This window comes from Pinus tabuliformis, chromosome 1_1 (genome assembly GCF_031772625.1).
Source record: "Pinus tabuliformis cultivar Carrire ecotype Pingquan chromosome 1_1, CPIR1, whole genome shotgun sequence".
In the NCBI taxonomy this organism is placed as follows: domain Eukaryota; kingdom Viridiplantae; phylum Streptophyta; class Pinopsida; order Pinales; family Pinaceae; genus Pinus; species Pinus tabuliformis.
The window spans coordinates 354,777,490-354,792,217 of NC_142297.1; the positions used below are offsets into that span (position 1 = coordinate 354,777,490).

Here is a 14,728-nt window from a genome sequence, read left to right on the forward strand (position 1 = left end):
CAATGTGTGGTTACACTCAAAGGAAATATATTGAATGATATTGTAGCTAGTAGACACATAAGTAGATAAATCCAACCCTCTTGTCATCCATAAAATCAGGCACCCACTGTTACATCTCTATTAAAAGGCCACAATTTAAGAACACTTGAAAATAGTATTCACCATGCTATGGTTCATGTGTAAAGGTGTCTCCCATGTGGGAAACCATTGCGGTCAATGTTGGATGGTCTATATGATCTCTTTGCACTATCCATAATTTGAGCATTGATCATGGAGTCTTTACAAATTGAACATAGTTACCACCTTGATGAGAACACACCAGAGTTCTCATTCTTTTAGAGATTGTATTTAGTAGCTATTTCTACCCCACCTTTTACAACCCCCCATACTTATGTCGATTGAGGATTCTCAGATATTCTAGAATCCGACAGACATGGGTGAGGTCAAACGATTGACCTTGCCCATGTCTATCAGATTTTGGATTATTCCCAAAATTCGTAATCAAGTTAAGGATTCCATATACAAATATGGTCTTGATAATGTCATATTTCTATTGAAAATAAACTTAAAATTAGGCCCCAAATCAAAAAATGGTGTCAATAGTAGCACCATTTTTTTAATTTCAATGCTAAAATTACAACTTCCTTGAAGTCTTTGAACTTGAAAATTGATACCATTACAGTGAAATCCTTAAAATTGACCTACGAATCAAAAAGTAGTGCTTCCAGTAACATCTCTTTCTTTTTAGGATACAACTGCAAGGTTTTTTAAATCATAGCCTTGACAACCAATATCCTTTGAATCAAAATTTAAAAAACAAACAAAAAATTAATAATAATAAAATAATAATAATAATAAGGGAGGCAGGAGTAGGAGGGGTTGTTCTCCACCTCGATTAAGAAAGAGTGTTGCAATTTTCCTAGGGCCTAGAGGTGTCAACCAATAATCAGGAAGAATACATGGCATTGTGGCAATGATTAGAATTAGTATTAGTTAATAGACTTCGACATCTGAAGGTCTTTGGGGACTCCAATATCGTCATTCAACAAGTGATCAAGTGCTGCAAGAAAGATGCTCCATGGCTCCCTCCGATCCTGCATAGGATCAAACTGTTAATTGAACAATTTGATAATATAAACTTTTATCATGATCCTTCGACCGTGTCAGCTGGCTCTATCTCAAAATGATCCTCATACACCTGGGGTTCCCACACGCCTTCATCACTTGGATCATGGCCTGCATCATCTCACCATCCTTCAGTATCCTCATTAATGGCTCGGCCTCTACTTTTTTCCACTCTGAAAGGGGCTTGAGGCAGGGGTGCCCCCTATCGCCCCTCCTCTTCCTCTTGGTCATGGAAGGTCTCAGTCGCCTCATGGATTCTGCTAAGCGAGCTGGAGACATTGGGGGACTTCGCATATCCGACTTATGCTATCTTACTCATCTACTTTTTGTGGATGATGTCCTTATACTCCTAGATGGCAGTGTTCGAGACTCTCGGACCTTCTCAAAGATCCTGCATCTTTTTTCCGCAGCTACTGGTATGCTGCCTAATCAGATGAAATCAACCATCACCTGTGCTCGCACATCTGTTCAGGAGACTCAGACAGCTCTATAGTCATTCCCCTACTCGGTCCACCCTCTGGATAGAGGTCTCAAATACCTGGGGTTCAATCTGAAGCCTACTTGCCAAAGGATTGCTGATTGGGTTTGGTTGGTTGCCAAATTGGAAAAAAGACTCTCTGGATGGAGCTACAGATATCTCTCTAGGGCTGGCAGATTGGTGCTCATTAAATCTGTGCTAGAGGCTACCCCAGTATTCTGGATGGCACTAACCTGGATACCGAGGAACATCCTGGGGCGGATTCAGCAACTATGCAATCGATACCTCTGGAATGGGAATCAGGACAAAAGAATTTTTGCATGGATCAGCTGGAAGAAAATCTCTTTGCCCAAAAAATGGGGAGGATGGGGGCTCAAAGAACTACCTGACTTTGCCAAGGCACTGGCTGCCAAGATGGGTTGGACTCTGCTTACTAGCCAAAACCTTTGGACACAGGTAGCCTATTATAAATACATTTGGCCCCAAAATATTCTGGATTGGGCCCGACTTCCAACTTGGACATCAAAGGGATGTTCATCGGTCTGGAAGGCCTTGATACAATCCCTTCCCCTCATCCGAGACAATCTTGCTTGGCGAATAAATGATGGTTTGACAGGCAGGATTGGTTTGGACCCATGGAGTAACAGTGGGGGTAGACACATACTAAATCAAGACCTTATTGCTCACCTACAGGCCCGGGACATCCGGAATTTCGCTCAGATAGCCGATCAGCAGCGCTCTGATATATTCACCCAAGCTTGGAAATCCGCCCAGCAACTGGATCTCCCTCTTCAATGGCATCAGGAATGGGACCACTATACTGAGGCATTATCTGAATCACACATTCGAATCAAACAAGGGTCGGACGAACTTATCTGGTGCAGTGCAGATCATGGTATATATGCTCCTAAATTTGGATACACAACACTCATATCTCATAGAATTCCCGATCCGATTCATTCTTGGTGGCAAATCATTTGGAAGCTCAAGGCTCCACCCCGCTCCAAACTCTTCTTTTGGTGCGCCCTCAATGGTAATGTTCCCACAGGTGATCACCTTACGCGCAGAGCCATCTTCGGCCCATCGTGGTGTACTTTCTGTAAAAATGCATCTGAGAACTTGGATCATATTTTCCTCCTCTGCCCTGTTATCCACAATCTATGGAGCAACATCTGCAACCATTTGGGCATAGCTGGAAATTGGACTGGGATCGATATTCTAAGCGCATGGGATACTTGGTCACACAGTCATCCGGGCACAAAACTTCTAAACCTCCCCCTTGTGGCTACCTGGCATATCTGGCTCGCTCGGAATCGGGCCATCTTTGAAGATCGATTGATAACTTGGAGCCGGGTAGAGGCCTCCATCATTGCTGCTTATCATGAGTTACCTGATCCACCGCCTCCTAGGCCACGAACCATACAGCCCATGCCCAACATCGACAAATCTACCCCGTGGGCTTTCTTCGACGGAGCTGCAAACCAAGCTGGGTGTGGAGGGGGTTTTGTTCTGCATATAAACGATCACCATCGATACCTTGCAAAAATGGGGTTCGGAAATGGATCAAATAACTTTGCTGAGCTTTCTGCTATCCGCAATCTACTTCATTATGCATTATCACATCATCATACAAAGATCAATGTATTTGGGGATTCAATGGTGGTCGTAAACTGGATTAACAATGTCACTAATTGTCATACACACACACTCAGCAACTTATTACATGATGCACTCACTCTCAAAGCAGCTTTTAACCATTTCTCTTGTCTACACATTTACAGAGAGCATAACAGCGAGGCTGACAAATTATCCAAAGAGGCCTCGACACTTCCCAGAGGCGAATGGCTAATAGTGGAGCAGAATGGAACAGAGGAACATCAATTTTACCACAGGCCATTCATAGATCAGAGAGAACAGAGGGACAACAGTCCCGATAGCTGACAGTTAATGGAGACTATTTTGATATGACGAAATGTATAGAACAATGGATATATAGTTTATAAATCAGAATCCTTATTTGGATAGCGAATAGGCTGAACAGCCAGATGAATGTACACAACTCAATTTTGCAACTACTTTCTGAACAACACCTTGATGAGGTGAATTTTGTATGAACAATACAGTAATGCCATGGCATCTACTATATGTAATTTTCTAATATTAATGAAAATTACTGATTTTTCCAGTGGATAAAAAAAAAAAAAAAAAAATATCATGATATTAAAAGGAAATTAAACATGGAAGTCGATTTCATGGAAAACCGTGGAGTACTACTAAATCATGAGGAATTGAAGATAAATGATGAGGGAATAATATTAAAACCACTTCCCTACTGTTGAGAAAGCAATCAAAGTTAATGGTTGTTTCGAGGCGCACTAAGCTTGGGAGCAGGGATCAAATGTCGTTTTAATACGAGACCCTTTCAAATCAAGCTTCACATTAATTAAATTATAGGAGAGGTGTCATATAAACTTGAAGAATTGTGTTTTCATGGCCACCTAGAGCAATGACGTAAGTTTGGAGTTGACACCAGATAGTTGGATCAACAAGGATTTGATAATTGGGGTAATTCAAATGTGTGAAACCATAATTCTTGCTCTAGCATACCAGTTTGGCAGAGGACAATGATTTGAATCTCAAAGTTTCTGCGTTCATCTCTTAATGGACCTGATGCAAGTGCCTTTGATGAGCGCAATAGCCTTTAATGTGGAGGGCCACTGGAATGCAGTCAGGATGGGAAACTCACCATTATATATGGAGCGCCTCAGGAACTTATGCAATCAAGGAGAATAGGTAGTCCAATTTCTCACTGGCTTAGTCGACAATTACGGGAAATTCGAGTGGAAATGGAGGTGAGTTGAGGGTGAAGTTGGTGAGGATCTTGGCATCCATATGGCCAGGATTGCAAGGGCAGTGGATTTCTTAATCGCCATGACTTATCGCAATGTGAAGATGCAATTGACAGAATCCAGAGCGAGTAATGAACTTCTCTCTCGCCAACTAGGGCTGCTGGAGTTAAATTTGGAACATCTGCAACTGGCCGTTGAAATGATGGAGTTTAGGGTCGAAAACTTAGGGAGGAGGATGGAAGAAAATGGTATGGCGCACAACCAGGGAAACAATGACAGCCAGGAGATAGTGACGAATGTGAAGCAGATGGAGGAAGATAGCACCAGTGTTGAGGATTTAGGGGAGAGCCACAAGCAACCCATAGCGGATGATGACAAAATCCATGTCGCTCTAGCTAGGGAGGACTTGTAATGTCCTTTAATCTTTGGTCTAGATATATGTTATGTCGATATGTAGTCTATAACAGAGTTTTTTGGAGAGCTTATGGGAGAAACATTTTTAGTATAATAATATGTAATCTAAAGAAAATCTTTAATGTAATAGGGCGAGAATTTTGGAAATCTCATGACACATATTGTAAAAGGTTCTAGCCTTCGAACCAGATTATTATAATGCCAAATATACTTATTCTTTTAATAATAATAATAATAACAATAATAATCTTACAACTAATAATAATAATAATAAATCTATAATATTACCTCTTTTAAAACTTGAAATTATAAGATTTTAAAAATTAAGACTAAAAAACAATTTTAAAACATAATTGTATAAAAAAATTTAACAAACCTAATATATATATATATATATATATATATATATATATATATGTTTGATTGATTTTTTTTAATGGACGTCTTTTATTTTATTATTAATTTTTTAATTATTAGTATGTGTTAAATATTTTATATATATATATATATAATAAAAAATATTTAACACATACTAATAATTAAAAAATTAATAATAAAATAAAAGACGTCCATTAAAAAAAATCAATCAAACAATTCTATATAAAAAAAGTATTAATAAACTATTTCTAATTTTTTTTAAAAAGTGAATAATACCTTACATATTACATATTGTAAAAGGTTCTAGCCTTCAAACCAGATTATTATGATGCCAAATATACTTATTCTTTTAATAATAATAATAATAACAATAATAATCTTACAACTAATAATAATAATAATAAATCTATAAATATTACCTCTTTTAAAACTTGAAATTATAAGATTTTAAAAATTAAGACTAAAAAACAATTTTAAAACATAATTGTATAAAAAAATTTAAGAAACCTAATATATATATATATATAATAAAAAATATATAACACATACTAATAATTAAAAAATTAATAAGGATAATGATTTGGACTGTAGGAAAGCTGGGGATGGAAGGAGAGCTGCAAATGAGGGTATCAGTGACGTAGAAGAGCAGGACTAATTGTCCTGTATGTAGTCTTGCAACAAAGCGAGCAGGGAGCACAGCTCTCACTGTACAAGGTCGGAGCAGGGATTACTAAAGCGCGACACAAGGGAACGAAAGAAGAACTAGCACTGAGGGTTTTAAATGGAAACAAACCAGGGGAGGGGAGAGATCCTCTCCTACAAGAGCATGGCAACGAGGGAGGCAAGCAAGGAGCACATGAAGACAGGGACGAAGTTAGATGGCAGCGAAAAATCAGCAAGCAGAGTAAACTGGCAGGCGGGACTGAAAGGTAAATGTCTGCCCAGGGCCATGAAGAAACCCAGGTTCGTAATACCAAACAATAAACTGGAAGAATATAGGAGTTACATGAAAAACTATGCTTTAATATGTAAATTTATAGGGTTCTGGCCATCAGAGAAAGATTTGTCCAAATGGATACAACAGAGATGGAAACCGAAGGGACATGTGGAACTAAAACTAGGTGCAAAGGGTTTTTTTACAGTGATATTCTCCAACTTAGAAGACAAGGAAAGGATATTTAAGGGAGGACCCTATTTCATGAACAACGCAGGCCTATTTATGAGACATTGGGTGGACTGCTATAACCCAGAAAAAGAGAAAATGTTGGCGGCCCCAGTTTGGATAAGACTCTTTGGGCTTCCAATGGAGTTCTGGGATCTAGAAATCTTAAAAGGCATAGGGAATACAATAGGATCCTTTGTGAAAGTTGCAGAATCCACAAAGAGAGGAAGATACACATCTTATGCCAGAATATGCGCGTACATGAATATAACTGAACCCCTCCCAGACTTCATTGAGCTGGAATATCACGACGAGATCTGGCAACAACCAGTGGACTACGAGCACATACCCTTTCTTTGTAGACGATGTCACGAATATGGGCATCTATTCAGGCAATGTCCTCTAATCGGAACAAATAGGGAAGGGAGAGGAGGGAAGAAGAGAGAACAAAAACAGAGGAAATGGAACAGGGGGAAGAAGGTTTTAAAGAAGTCCAACAGAGAAAGAAATCAGGATCTAGCAAAACACAACGACAAGTGACAAAGGAAAATATTACCCTGGAGACACAAAAAAAATTCAAAGTCCTCTAGGAAGAAGAGATTGAGATGGGGGGAAAAGAAGACAGCGACGAAGAGAAAATGGAAACCCAAAGGAATCAGGAAAACAAATATCAGAACAAAAGGGAATAGACCTTGGGGAGGCAGGGAAAAAAATGAACAGCCAAATGAACAAATACAAATGGAGATAGACCCTCAAAAAGATAGAGGAGGAGAAGAGGAATGCATAATGAAGAAGTTGTTGTAGGAGTGGAGATCGTTAGATGAAAGGTTCATCCCGGAGGAGCATAAGCAACTGTATAAAGAAGCATTTCAAAAATACAAAGAAAAAGTTGGGGTAGCAATAGCAACCAGTTTGGAACCGATAGATCCACAGGGCAACCAGAACATGGGAATGAACAGCGCTGGCAAATGAGGTAGAAAGAGGGGAAGGAGGACATTGAACGAGACAATTCAGGAGGTAGGAGAGACACTAGTAAACTCTGGAAGGGTCATACCTCTCTCAGTGGTATTCCAAATACCACCAAAATTATTAAAATGATTATTACAAGTTGGAACATCAGAGGCCTCAATAGCAAAGGTAAACAAAGATACCTGAAGGAGCGGTAAAATAGAGACAAACCGAGTATAATGATAATCCAAGAAACAAAGATTACCACAGAAAGAATGAGAGAAATAATGAGCAAGGGCAATACCAGATATGAAATAATGGGGCACGATGCAATAGGTAGTGCAGGAGGATTGGCAATTATATGGAACACGGAGGAAATACAATTTGCAAACTGGATAAGTCTCCCACGAATTTTATCGGAAACATTCAAGGTTATAGTATCAATGGAATATGTTGTCCTAACAGGAGTGTATGGTCCACATACCCCAACAGAACGAAAAGGATTCTTGCAAAATCTAAAAGTAATGAGAAATCTTATCCCAGAGAGGCTATGGATTATAGGGGGCAATTTTAATATGATCAAGACCCTAGAAGAGAAGAGAGGAGGGCTGAGAAGGACAGATTCAGATATGGAAGCGTTTAGAGATATGATAACAGAACAAAGATTAGTGGATATCCAAACTATAAATGGATCCCACACATGGAATAACCGCAGAGGAGGGACAAATCAAATAGCCTCAAGGCTGGATAGGTTCCTTATCTCCGAACAAATCATGATGAAAGATGTGTTTATAGAAGCCATGATCCTCCCAGTAGCAGGCTCAGACCATTGGCCAATAAAGTTGGAGATTGACCTCAAGCAAAGCCCCAAAAGTAGGCCTTTCAGGTTCGAAGCTTTCTGGCTCAGAGACCAGAAGCTTCTGCTGAAAATAGAAGAGTGGTGGACAAAAAGCGAACAAAGAGGTAGAAACAAAATGCAAACCTTTCAACTTAAACTGAAAGAGCTAAAAGGAAGAATAAAAAAATGGAATAAAGAGGAATTTGGGGACATCTTCAAGGAGCAACAACGCCTAGAACAAAAGATGAGTGAGATGCAGCAGAAGGATATATTGGAAGGCAGAAATGAGGAGAGAACCAGAGAAGAAGGCATAATAATAGGCCAATTAGAAGAGCGTAGGAAACAGGAAGAAATTTTATGGAAACAAAAGTCTAGAATCCAATGGCTTAGAGAAGAAACACAAAGCTTTCCCACAAGGCTATGATTCAGCACAGATAGAGAAATAGGATCTTCTCAATCAAAAACAAGGAAGGCCAGCGCATAACTCAGCATGAGGAAATGGAATAGAACTTGGTAAAGCATTTTAAAGACCTTCTCAACGAACCCCAGAGAAATAGATCAGAGGCCATAGCCAAGGTAGTTAAAGAAATACCCAAGTTAGTAACCAGAGATCAAAATCTAGCCCTGATGAGGAGAGCAACCTTAGAGGAAGTAAAGGAAGAAGTGAAGGGCCTGAAAAGAAATAAAGCCCCTAGTCCTGATGGATACACTGCGGAGTTCTACCAAGCTTGCTAGCATTTCATAGGAGAAGAAATCCTAGAAGTCGTGGAGGAGGCGCGCATTCACCAAAAAGTTTGGTCGGGGCTAAATTCCACTCTATTAACTCTAATCCCTAAATCGGCCCACTCTGAATCAGCAGAAGGCTTCAGACCGATCGCCCTATGTAATGTTATTTACAAGATTATAGCCACTTTAATGGTCAATAGACTCAAACCGATCCTGCCTAACATAATATCCCCTGAACAGACAGGGTTAATGGAGGGAAGACAAATCCTTGATGGACTGGTAGTCTCTCAAGAAGTAATACATACCTTAAAACAAAAAAAAGAGCCAGGCATGATGATCAAGCTGGACCTATCAAAAGCATATGACAGATTGAACTGGAAGTATCTGGAATCCACTCTTCAAGCCTATGGGTTATGTAATAGATGGGTGAAATGGATACTTAGCATGATAGCCACACCGAACTTCTCCATACTCCTAAACGGAACACCAACAACAACCTTTAATGCTACAAGGGGCCTGCGCCAAGGAGACCCTCTGTCCCCTTTTTTGTTCATAATAGCAGCTGAAGGGCTAGGCAGGTATTTCAAGAAAGAACTAAGAGAAAGGAAAATTAAAGGGTTGTGCCTGTGGGGAAACAACATCTCAGTTATGCACCAGCAGTTTGTTGATGATATCATGATCTTCTGCAAAGTATCTTTGAGAGAAGTGAAAAAGGTAAAGGAGATCTTGGAGGTATTTATGGAGGCATCAGGGACTGAAATAAATAAGGAGAAATCGAGCTCTTTCATATTCAATTCACCATGGAATGTTAAAACCCACCTAACAAGAACCTTGGGGTTCAGAAAAGGAGAACTGCCTACCAAATATCTAGGAACTATGCTCGATCTAAGCTCACTAAGGATAGCCAACTGACAGCCCATTATAGAGAAACTTAAAAATAGACTCGAAAACTGGTCTTTTCGGTCTTTGAATATTGCAGCTAGGCTGGTGCTTCTCAAATCGACACTACAATCAATACCTATTTACCCCCTATCGGTTATGGCTGTACCGAAAGGAGTCTGCACCAAAATGAATGATATTTACAGGAATTTTTTATGGGGAGGACCAAAACAGCAGAAGAAATGGGCCCTATGCTCATGGAACAGCTTAACAAAACCTAAGCAGGAAGGGGGGCCAGGGTTAAGAGATCCATACACCCTAAATCAAGTCCTTGCGGCGAAGCTCTGGTGGCAGTGGTTGAAAGGAGGCAAATATCTCTGGAAGGAAATATGGACATCAAAATATAATATGCCCACAGCAACCGAAGAAATATTGAGAAAGGTAGAAATGCCAAAAGGCTCAACGATATGGAATTGGCATGCCAGAACAGAGATATCATAAGGGAGCATGCATTATGGGAAATAAGGAATGGACGAACAGCAAAATTATGGGAGGAAGCATGGAAAAAGAGGGGAAAAATGTTGGAAATCCAAGAAATGCAAAACACCTACAGGATAGCCAAGGCAAAAGGATTAACCCTAGTCAAAGACTACTGGAAGGAAGGAGGTGAAAATGAGGTGTGGAGAGAGTGGAAAGGACCGGAAGAATGGGACAATAACATAGAGGAAGATCTAAAAACCTGGATAAACAAGGAATTGGACTCAAGAAGGATTAAAAGTAGAGATGGCCCAGATATCCTTAGATGGGGAGGAAACACAAAAGGTACTTTCACAACCAAAGAGGCATATACCATAAAAATCAAAGGCGCTCAGGATGATCGCAATCAAGACTGGAAACAACTATGGAAGAACAGATGGTGGCCAAAGGTCAGTATGTTTGCTTGGCTGGTAGGAAGAAAACGCATACTCACATGGGACCAAATTCAAAAAAGAGGGTTCTCAGGACCGCCAAGGTGTAGCTTATGTAATCAAAGTGGTGAAAACTAGGAACACATCCTTAATGGATGCAGAGTAGCTCAATATCAATGGGAAGAAACTAGAGGCCTCTTTGGAAAGACAAAAAGAGACCCCCGGGATATAACACAAACTATATTCCAATGGGGGAAGGGACAATTCCAAAGCCCGGTGATCAGAAGAGCTTGGAACCTGGTAGTGGGGTTCAACATATGGAACATTTGGAAAGAGAGAAATAGAAGGATTTTTCAAGGTAAGATATCTACATCGGAGGAGGTTTGAAAAAGAACTCAAAACCAAATAAGGGAAACAATTCTATCGGAAACGTGGGCTGAGGAAGATTGGAATACCCCGGAGGAAGAGACTTATATTCTAAGAAAATTAAACCTGGAACCAGGAATGGTTTTTCCGCATCACCAAAAGAAACAGGTTACAAAAAACCAAAGCCCAACTGTATTCATCTGCCCTCAAGAAGGCTTCACCAAACTTAACTTCGACGGAGCATCAAAAGGAAATCCAGGCCCGGCGGGATATGGTGGAATCTTCAGAGATAGCCAAGGTCAAACCAGATGGATCTATGCAGACAGAGGAGGTATAATGAGTAACAATGAAGCCGAATTCATGGCGGCATACCAAGGAATCAAGATCGCCATAAGGAATGGATACAGGAAATTAGAAATAGAAGGAGACTCTAATTTGGTTATAGAGACAATCAGAAAACTAAATCATGGCAAGTCTTGGGAACAGGTGGCTAAGAGTTGGAGAATGGCGGGTCTAGTACAGGACTTAGAAGAAACTATGAAAAGTATTGAATACAAGGTCATACACCATGTAAGAAGAGAAGGCAACAGACCAGCAGATTATTTGGCAAACTGGGGATGCAACGAAACAGGTGGAAAAGTGGACATCAGATGGACAGCCCAGCTGGCCACGATAAGATGGGTACACTTGGAACGAATCATTGAACAGGACTATAATGCAACAATATAACCATGAACATGATAACACTCATGCCCCGATCGGGGTGGATAATTACGGCCAATGCAGGGTAGTGATGGGATGGGGAGGTGGTCGGCAGGCGTCATATAGAATGGCGATCATTAATAGAGCTAAGGTGAAGGGTGCTGGAGCAGTACGCATACCAAGGAAAGGAGCAAATCAAATTATGGCAAGGGCGGGAGAAAGGTTCGACGACGATTATCTGCAGCTACAGATGCTAGGTGGCGAAACCCATTTAAGAAGAGATGCAGGTGGAATGACAGACAATCGGAAGCCGGGGAAGGTGGAGAGGGAAGGATTAGTCTGGCAGAGAGACGCGAAGCAAAGACTCAGGCATTGTCAAAGTATTATGACGGAGGGAGGAAGAAGGGGAAGACAGGAGAAGGAGGGCGAAGGGAAGACCACCTGGAGAGAGCAAGAACATATTACGGTGGCGACCGACAGCTTTGGAGAGAAGGATATGGAGATAGGGAAGGAGGATGGCGGGGCGAGAGTGACCTTTGAAGTTGGGCAGAGCAGTAGAAACAGCAACAGAGGCAAGCCGGGTAAAAGAGGGAAAGGAAGGAGACGCAGGGGATGAGGAAGAACGAGGCAGGATGATTATGGTGAAAGGGAGACTCCAGCAACTGACCAGCTGAAGAGAGGGCGGTGTTTTATCGGGCAGGCAGCTCAGGCAGCGTACATCAAGGGAACAAACGAAGACATAAGGAGGATAATCGATGCGTTGGAGAACAGAGTGTTTGAAGAACCTTCGAACCCCGAAATGGAAGAGTGGGATACCCTGCTGTCGGACCCTGGGAAAGCAAGCATTACATATGTACTGGGTGATGAAGCATTTGCTTGCCAGAGCCATGGAGCAAGTTGCAGTTGAGATGACAGAGATCGCCCAAGGGGTGTCGGACATGAAGAAAGAGATGGCCAGCCTGCAGTTTATGACTCGGAAACAGGACATCAAAATAGAGGAAATAAGAGGTACGCTGAAGGACTTGACAAAGGCAAAGCGAGAAGAGGAGGTGAAGCAAGAAATTACGGTAGATTGAAGTGTCTGCCCAGTTACTCTTTTTGTTTTTTGCATGATGTTATAAACTGTAGTGATCCTATGTTTAAGGTAGCTTGTCAAGTTTCTGATTCTAGAGAGCTAGGAACAAATTGCAGATAGAAGACTGTAAGGATTTTTGATAGACGATGGTTTTATGTTGGATAAGTAAACTTCTTCAGACAATATTTTTGAGGGACCAACAGACCCGGTTTCCCTTCAGAGCGGGTTGAGGTCGCCTTTGCATGTATATTTTTATTTTCGCTGTATATAATATAAATGGAAACGTCGTAGCTTACAAAAAAAAATTAATAATAAAATAAAAGACATCCATTAAAAAAAATCAATCAAACAATTCTATATAAAAAATATTAATAAACTATTTCTAATTTTTTTTTAAAAAGCGAATAAGACCTTACATATTACATATATTTATGTGTTCACCTCAAAAAATTAAAACACAAAAGCTAAAAAAACAAAATCAAAATATCTCACCTAAACTATTTTTAATTATCACTATAATAATTATTAAATTTATCTTTACATATAAAAAATAATAATAATAATAAATAAATAAATAAATCTATCTGCTACCTAAATTTAATTACAACATAAACAAAAACAAAAATCTATTTAATTATCATGAAATCATATCGTTTTTTCAACATTGCAAACAAAGTATCCGGCAAAAGATTAATATTGTTATAATATAAAATTTCAAAATTTCAAATTTAGTAGTGATAGAAAATGATTTTCTCAAATATCATTAAAGCCTAAATTCATATTCCCAAATACCGATATATTGGACGATGATGGAAGAGTGATTCCCCTCAAATATTATTAAAGTCTAAATTCATATTAAACTCAGATTTATCAAAACATAGAGTATATAATTCCCTATTATATATTAATTTTTTTATATTTAAAAAAATACACATTAACCAATTTGGTCATTCTCAATATTTTGGTCATTCTCAATATTTTATAAAATGGAGTACAGATATTTAGATTGGTTTAATATTTTTTAAATATTATTTTATTTTATTTTATTTTATTTTATTTTATATGGATAAGGAAAAGTGATTTATAATTTTTATTTTTTAATTGTGTTAATAAATTTATCAAATATGGAATAGGATTACTAGAATTTTAATTTAATTCAATAATTATAAGGCGAATGGTAGAGATTTAATCTCCGTAGAATATTTTATAATATTCATGATAGTATATTAAAATCAATGATTAAGATGTATCAAAGTAGTTATGGTTTTTTTAGCTTTTTAATTAAAAATATTAATTAAAAAAATGCCCTATAAACAAATATCATATAAAGTGAGTTATGGCTTTTGGACATGTAGTACTAATAACTCATTGTATGGCAACAAAGTCTATATACATATTAAGAAGTTTCATTGAAAAATTAAGGTAGAATCGTGTTCCATGCCTTTTTAATATATATGTTTAACTTATATATTAATTATTTTTATAATTAATCATTAATAATAATAATAATTTAAAATAAATTTATAATTTACTTTTTTCCCCAAGGAAAATTGTAACTTTCATTAATGGATTAAAAATTATATGTTGTAGATGTTTTTGAGAAGCATATGCAAAAATGGTGGCCATGCCACATTACTGATATGAATGTCTATTACATAACTGTAATTGATATACTGATAATAAATATAATATATAACATGTTTGGAAAAATATACAAAAACTGATGTTTGTAGAAAATATTTGTCAAAGAAGTGTCATCAAAAGATCAAGGCATATTTGCTCCTAGAAGTTATTGATCATCAAATGGTCGATGGAAGTATTGGTAGAAATCATGCCTGAACTACTCATGTATCAACCAGTGACCCTGTGGCTGGAGCGCG

The 14,728-nt window shown here is 38.7% G+C and overlaps 1 protein-coding gene across 1 annotated transcript; it reads left to right on the forward strand.

Moving 5' to 3' along the window:
- Positions 1 to 7,671: 7,671 nt before the first annotated feature.
- LOC149213054 (uncharacterized) lies at positions 7,672 to 8,616 on the forward strand. The gene has a single exon (XM_089388906.1). It carries the CDS (start codon positions 7,672 to 7,674, stop codon positions 8,614 to 8,616), a length of 945 nt encoding a protein of 314 aa, XP_089245032.1.
- Positions 8,617 to 14,728: the final 6,112 nt, after the last annotated feature.

Bases quoted from the DNA above. Each gene is read 5' to 3' on its own strand.
- LOC149213054 (XM_089388906.1), top strand. From the start codon at position 7,672: ATGGGGCACGATGCAATAGGTAGTGCAGGAGGATTGGCAATTATATGG.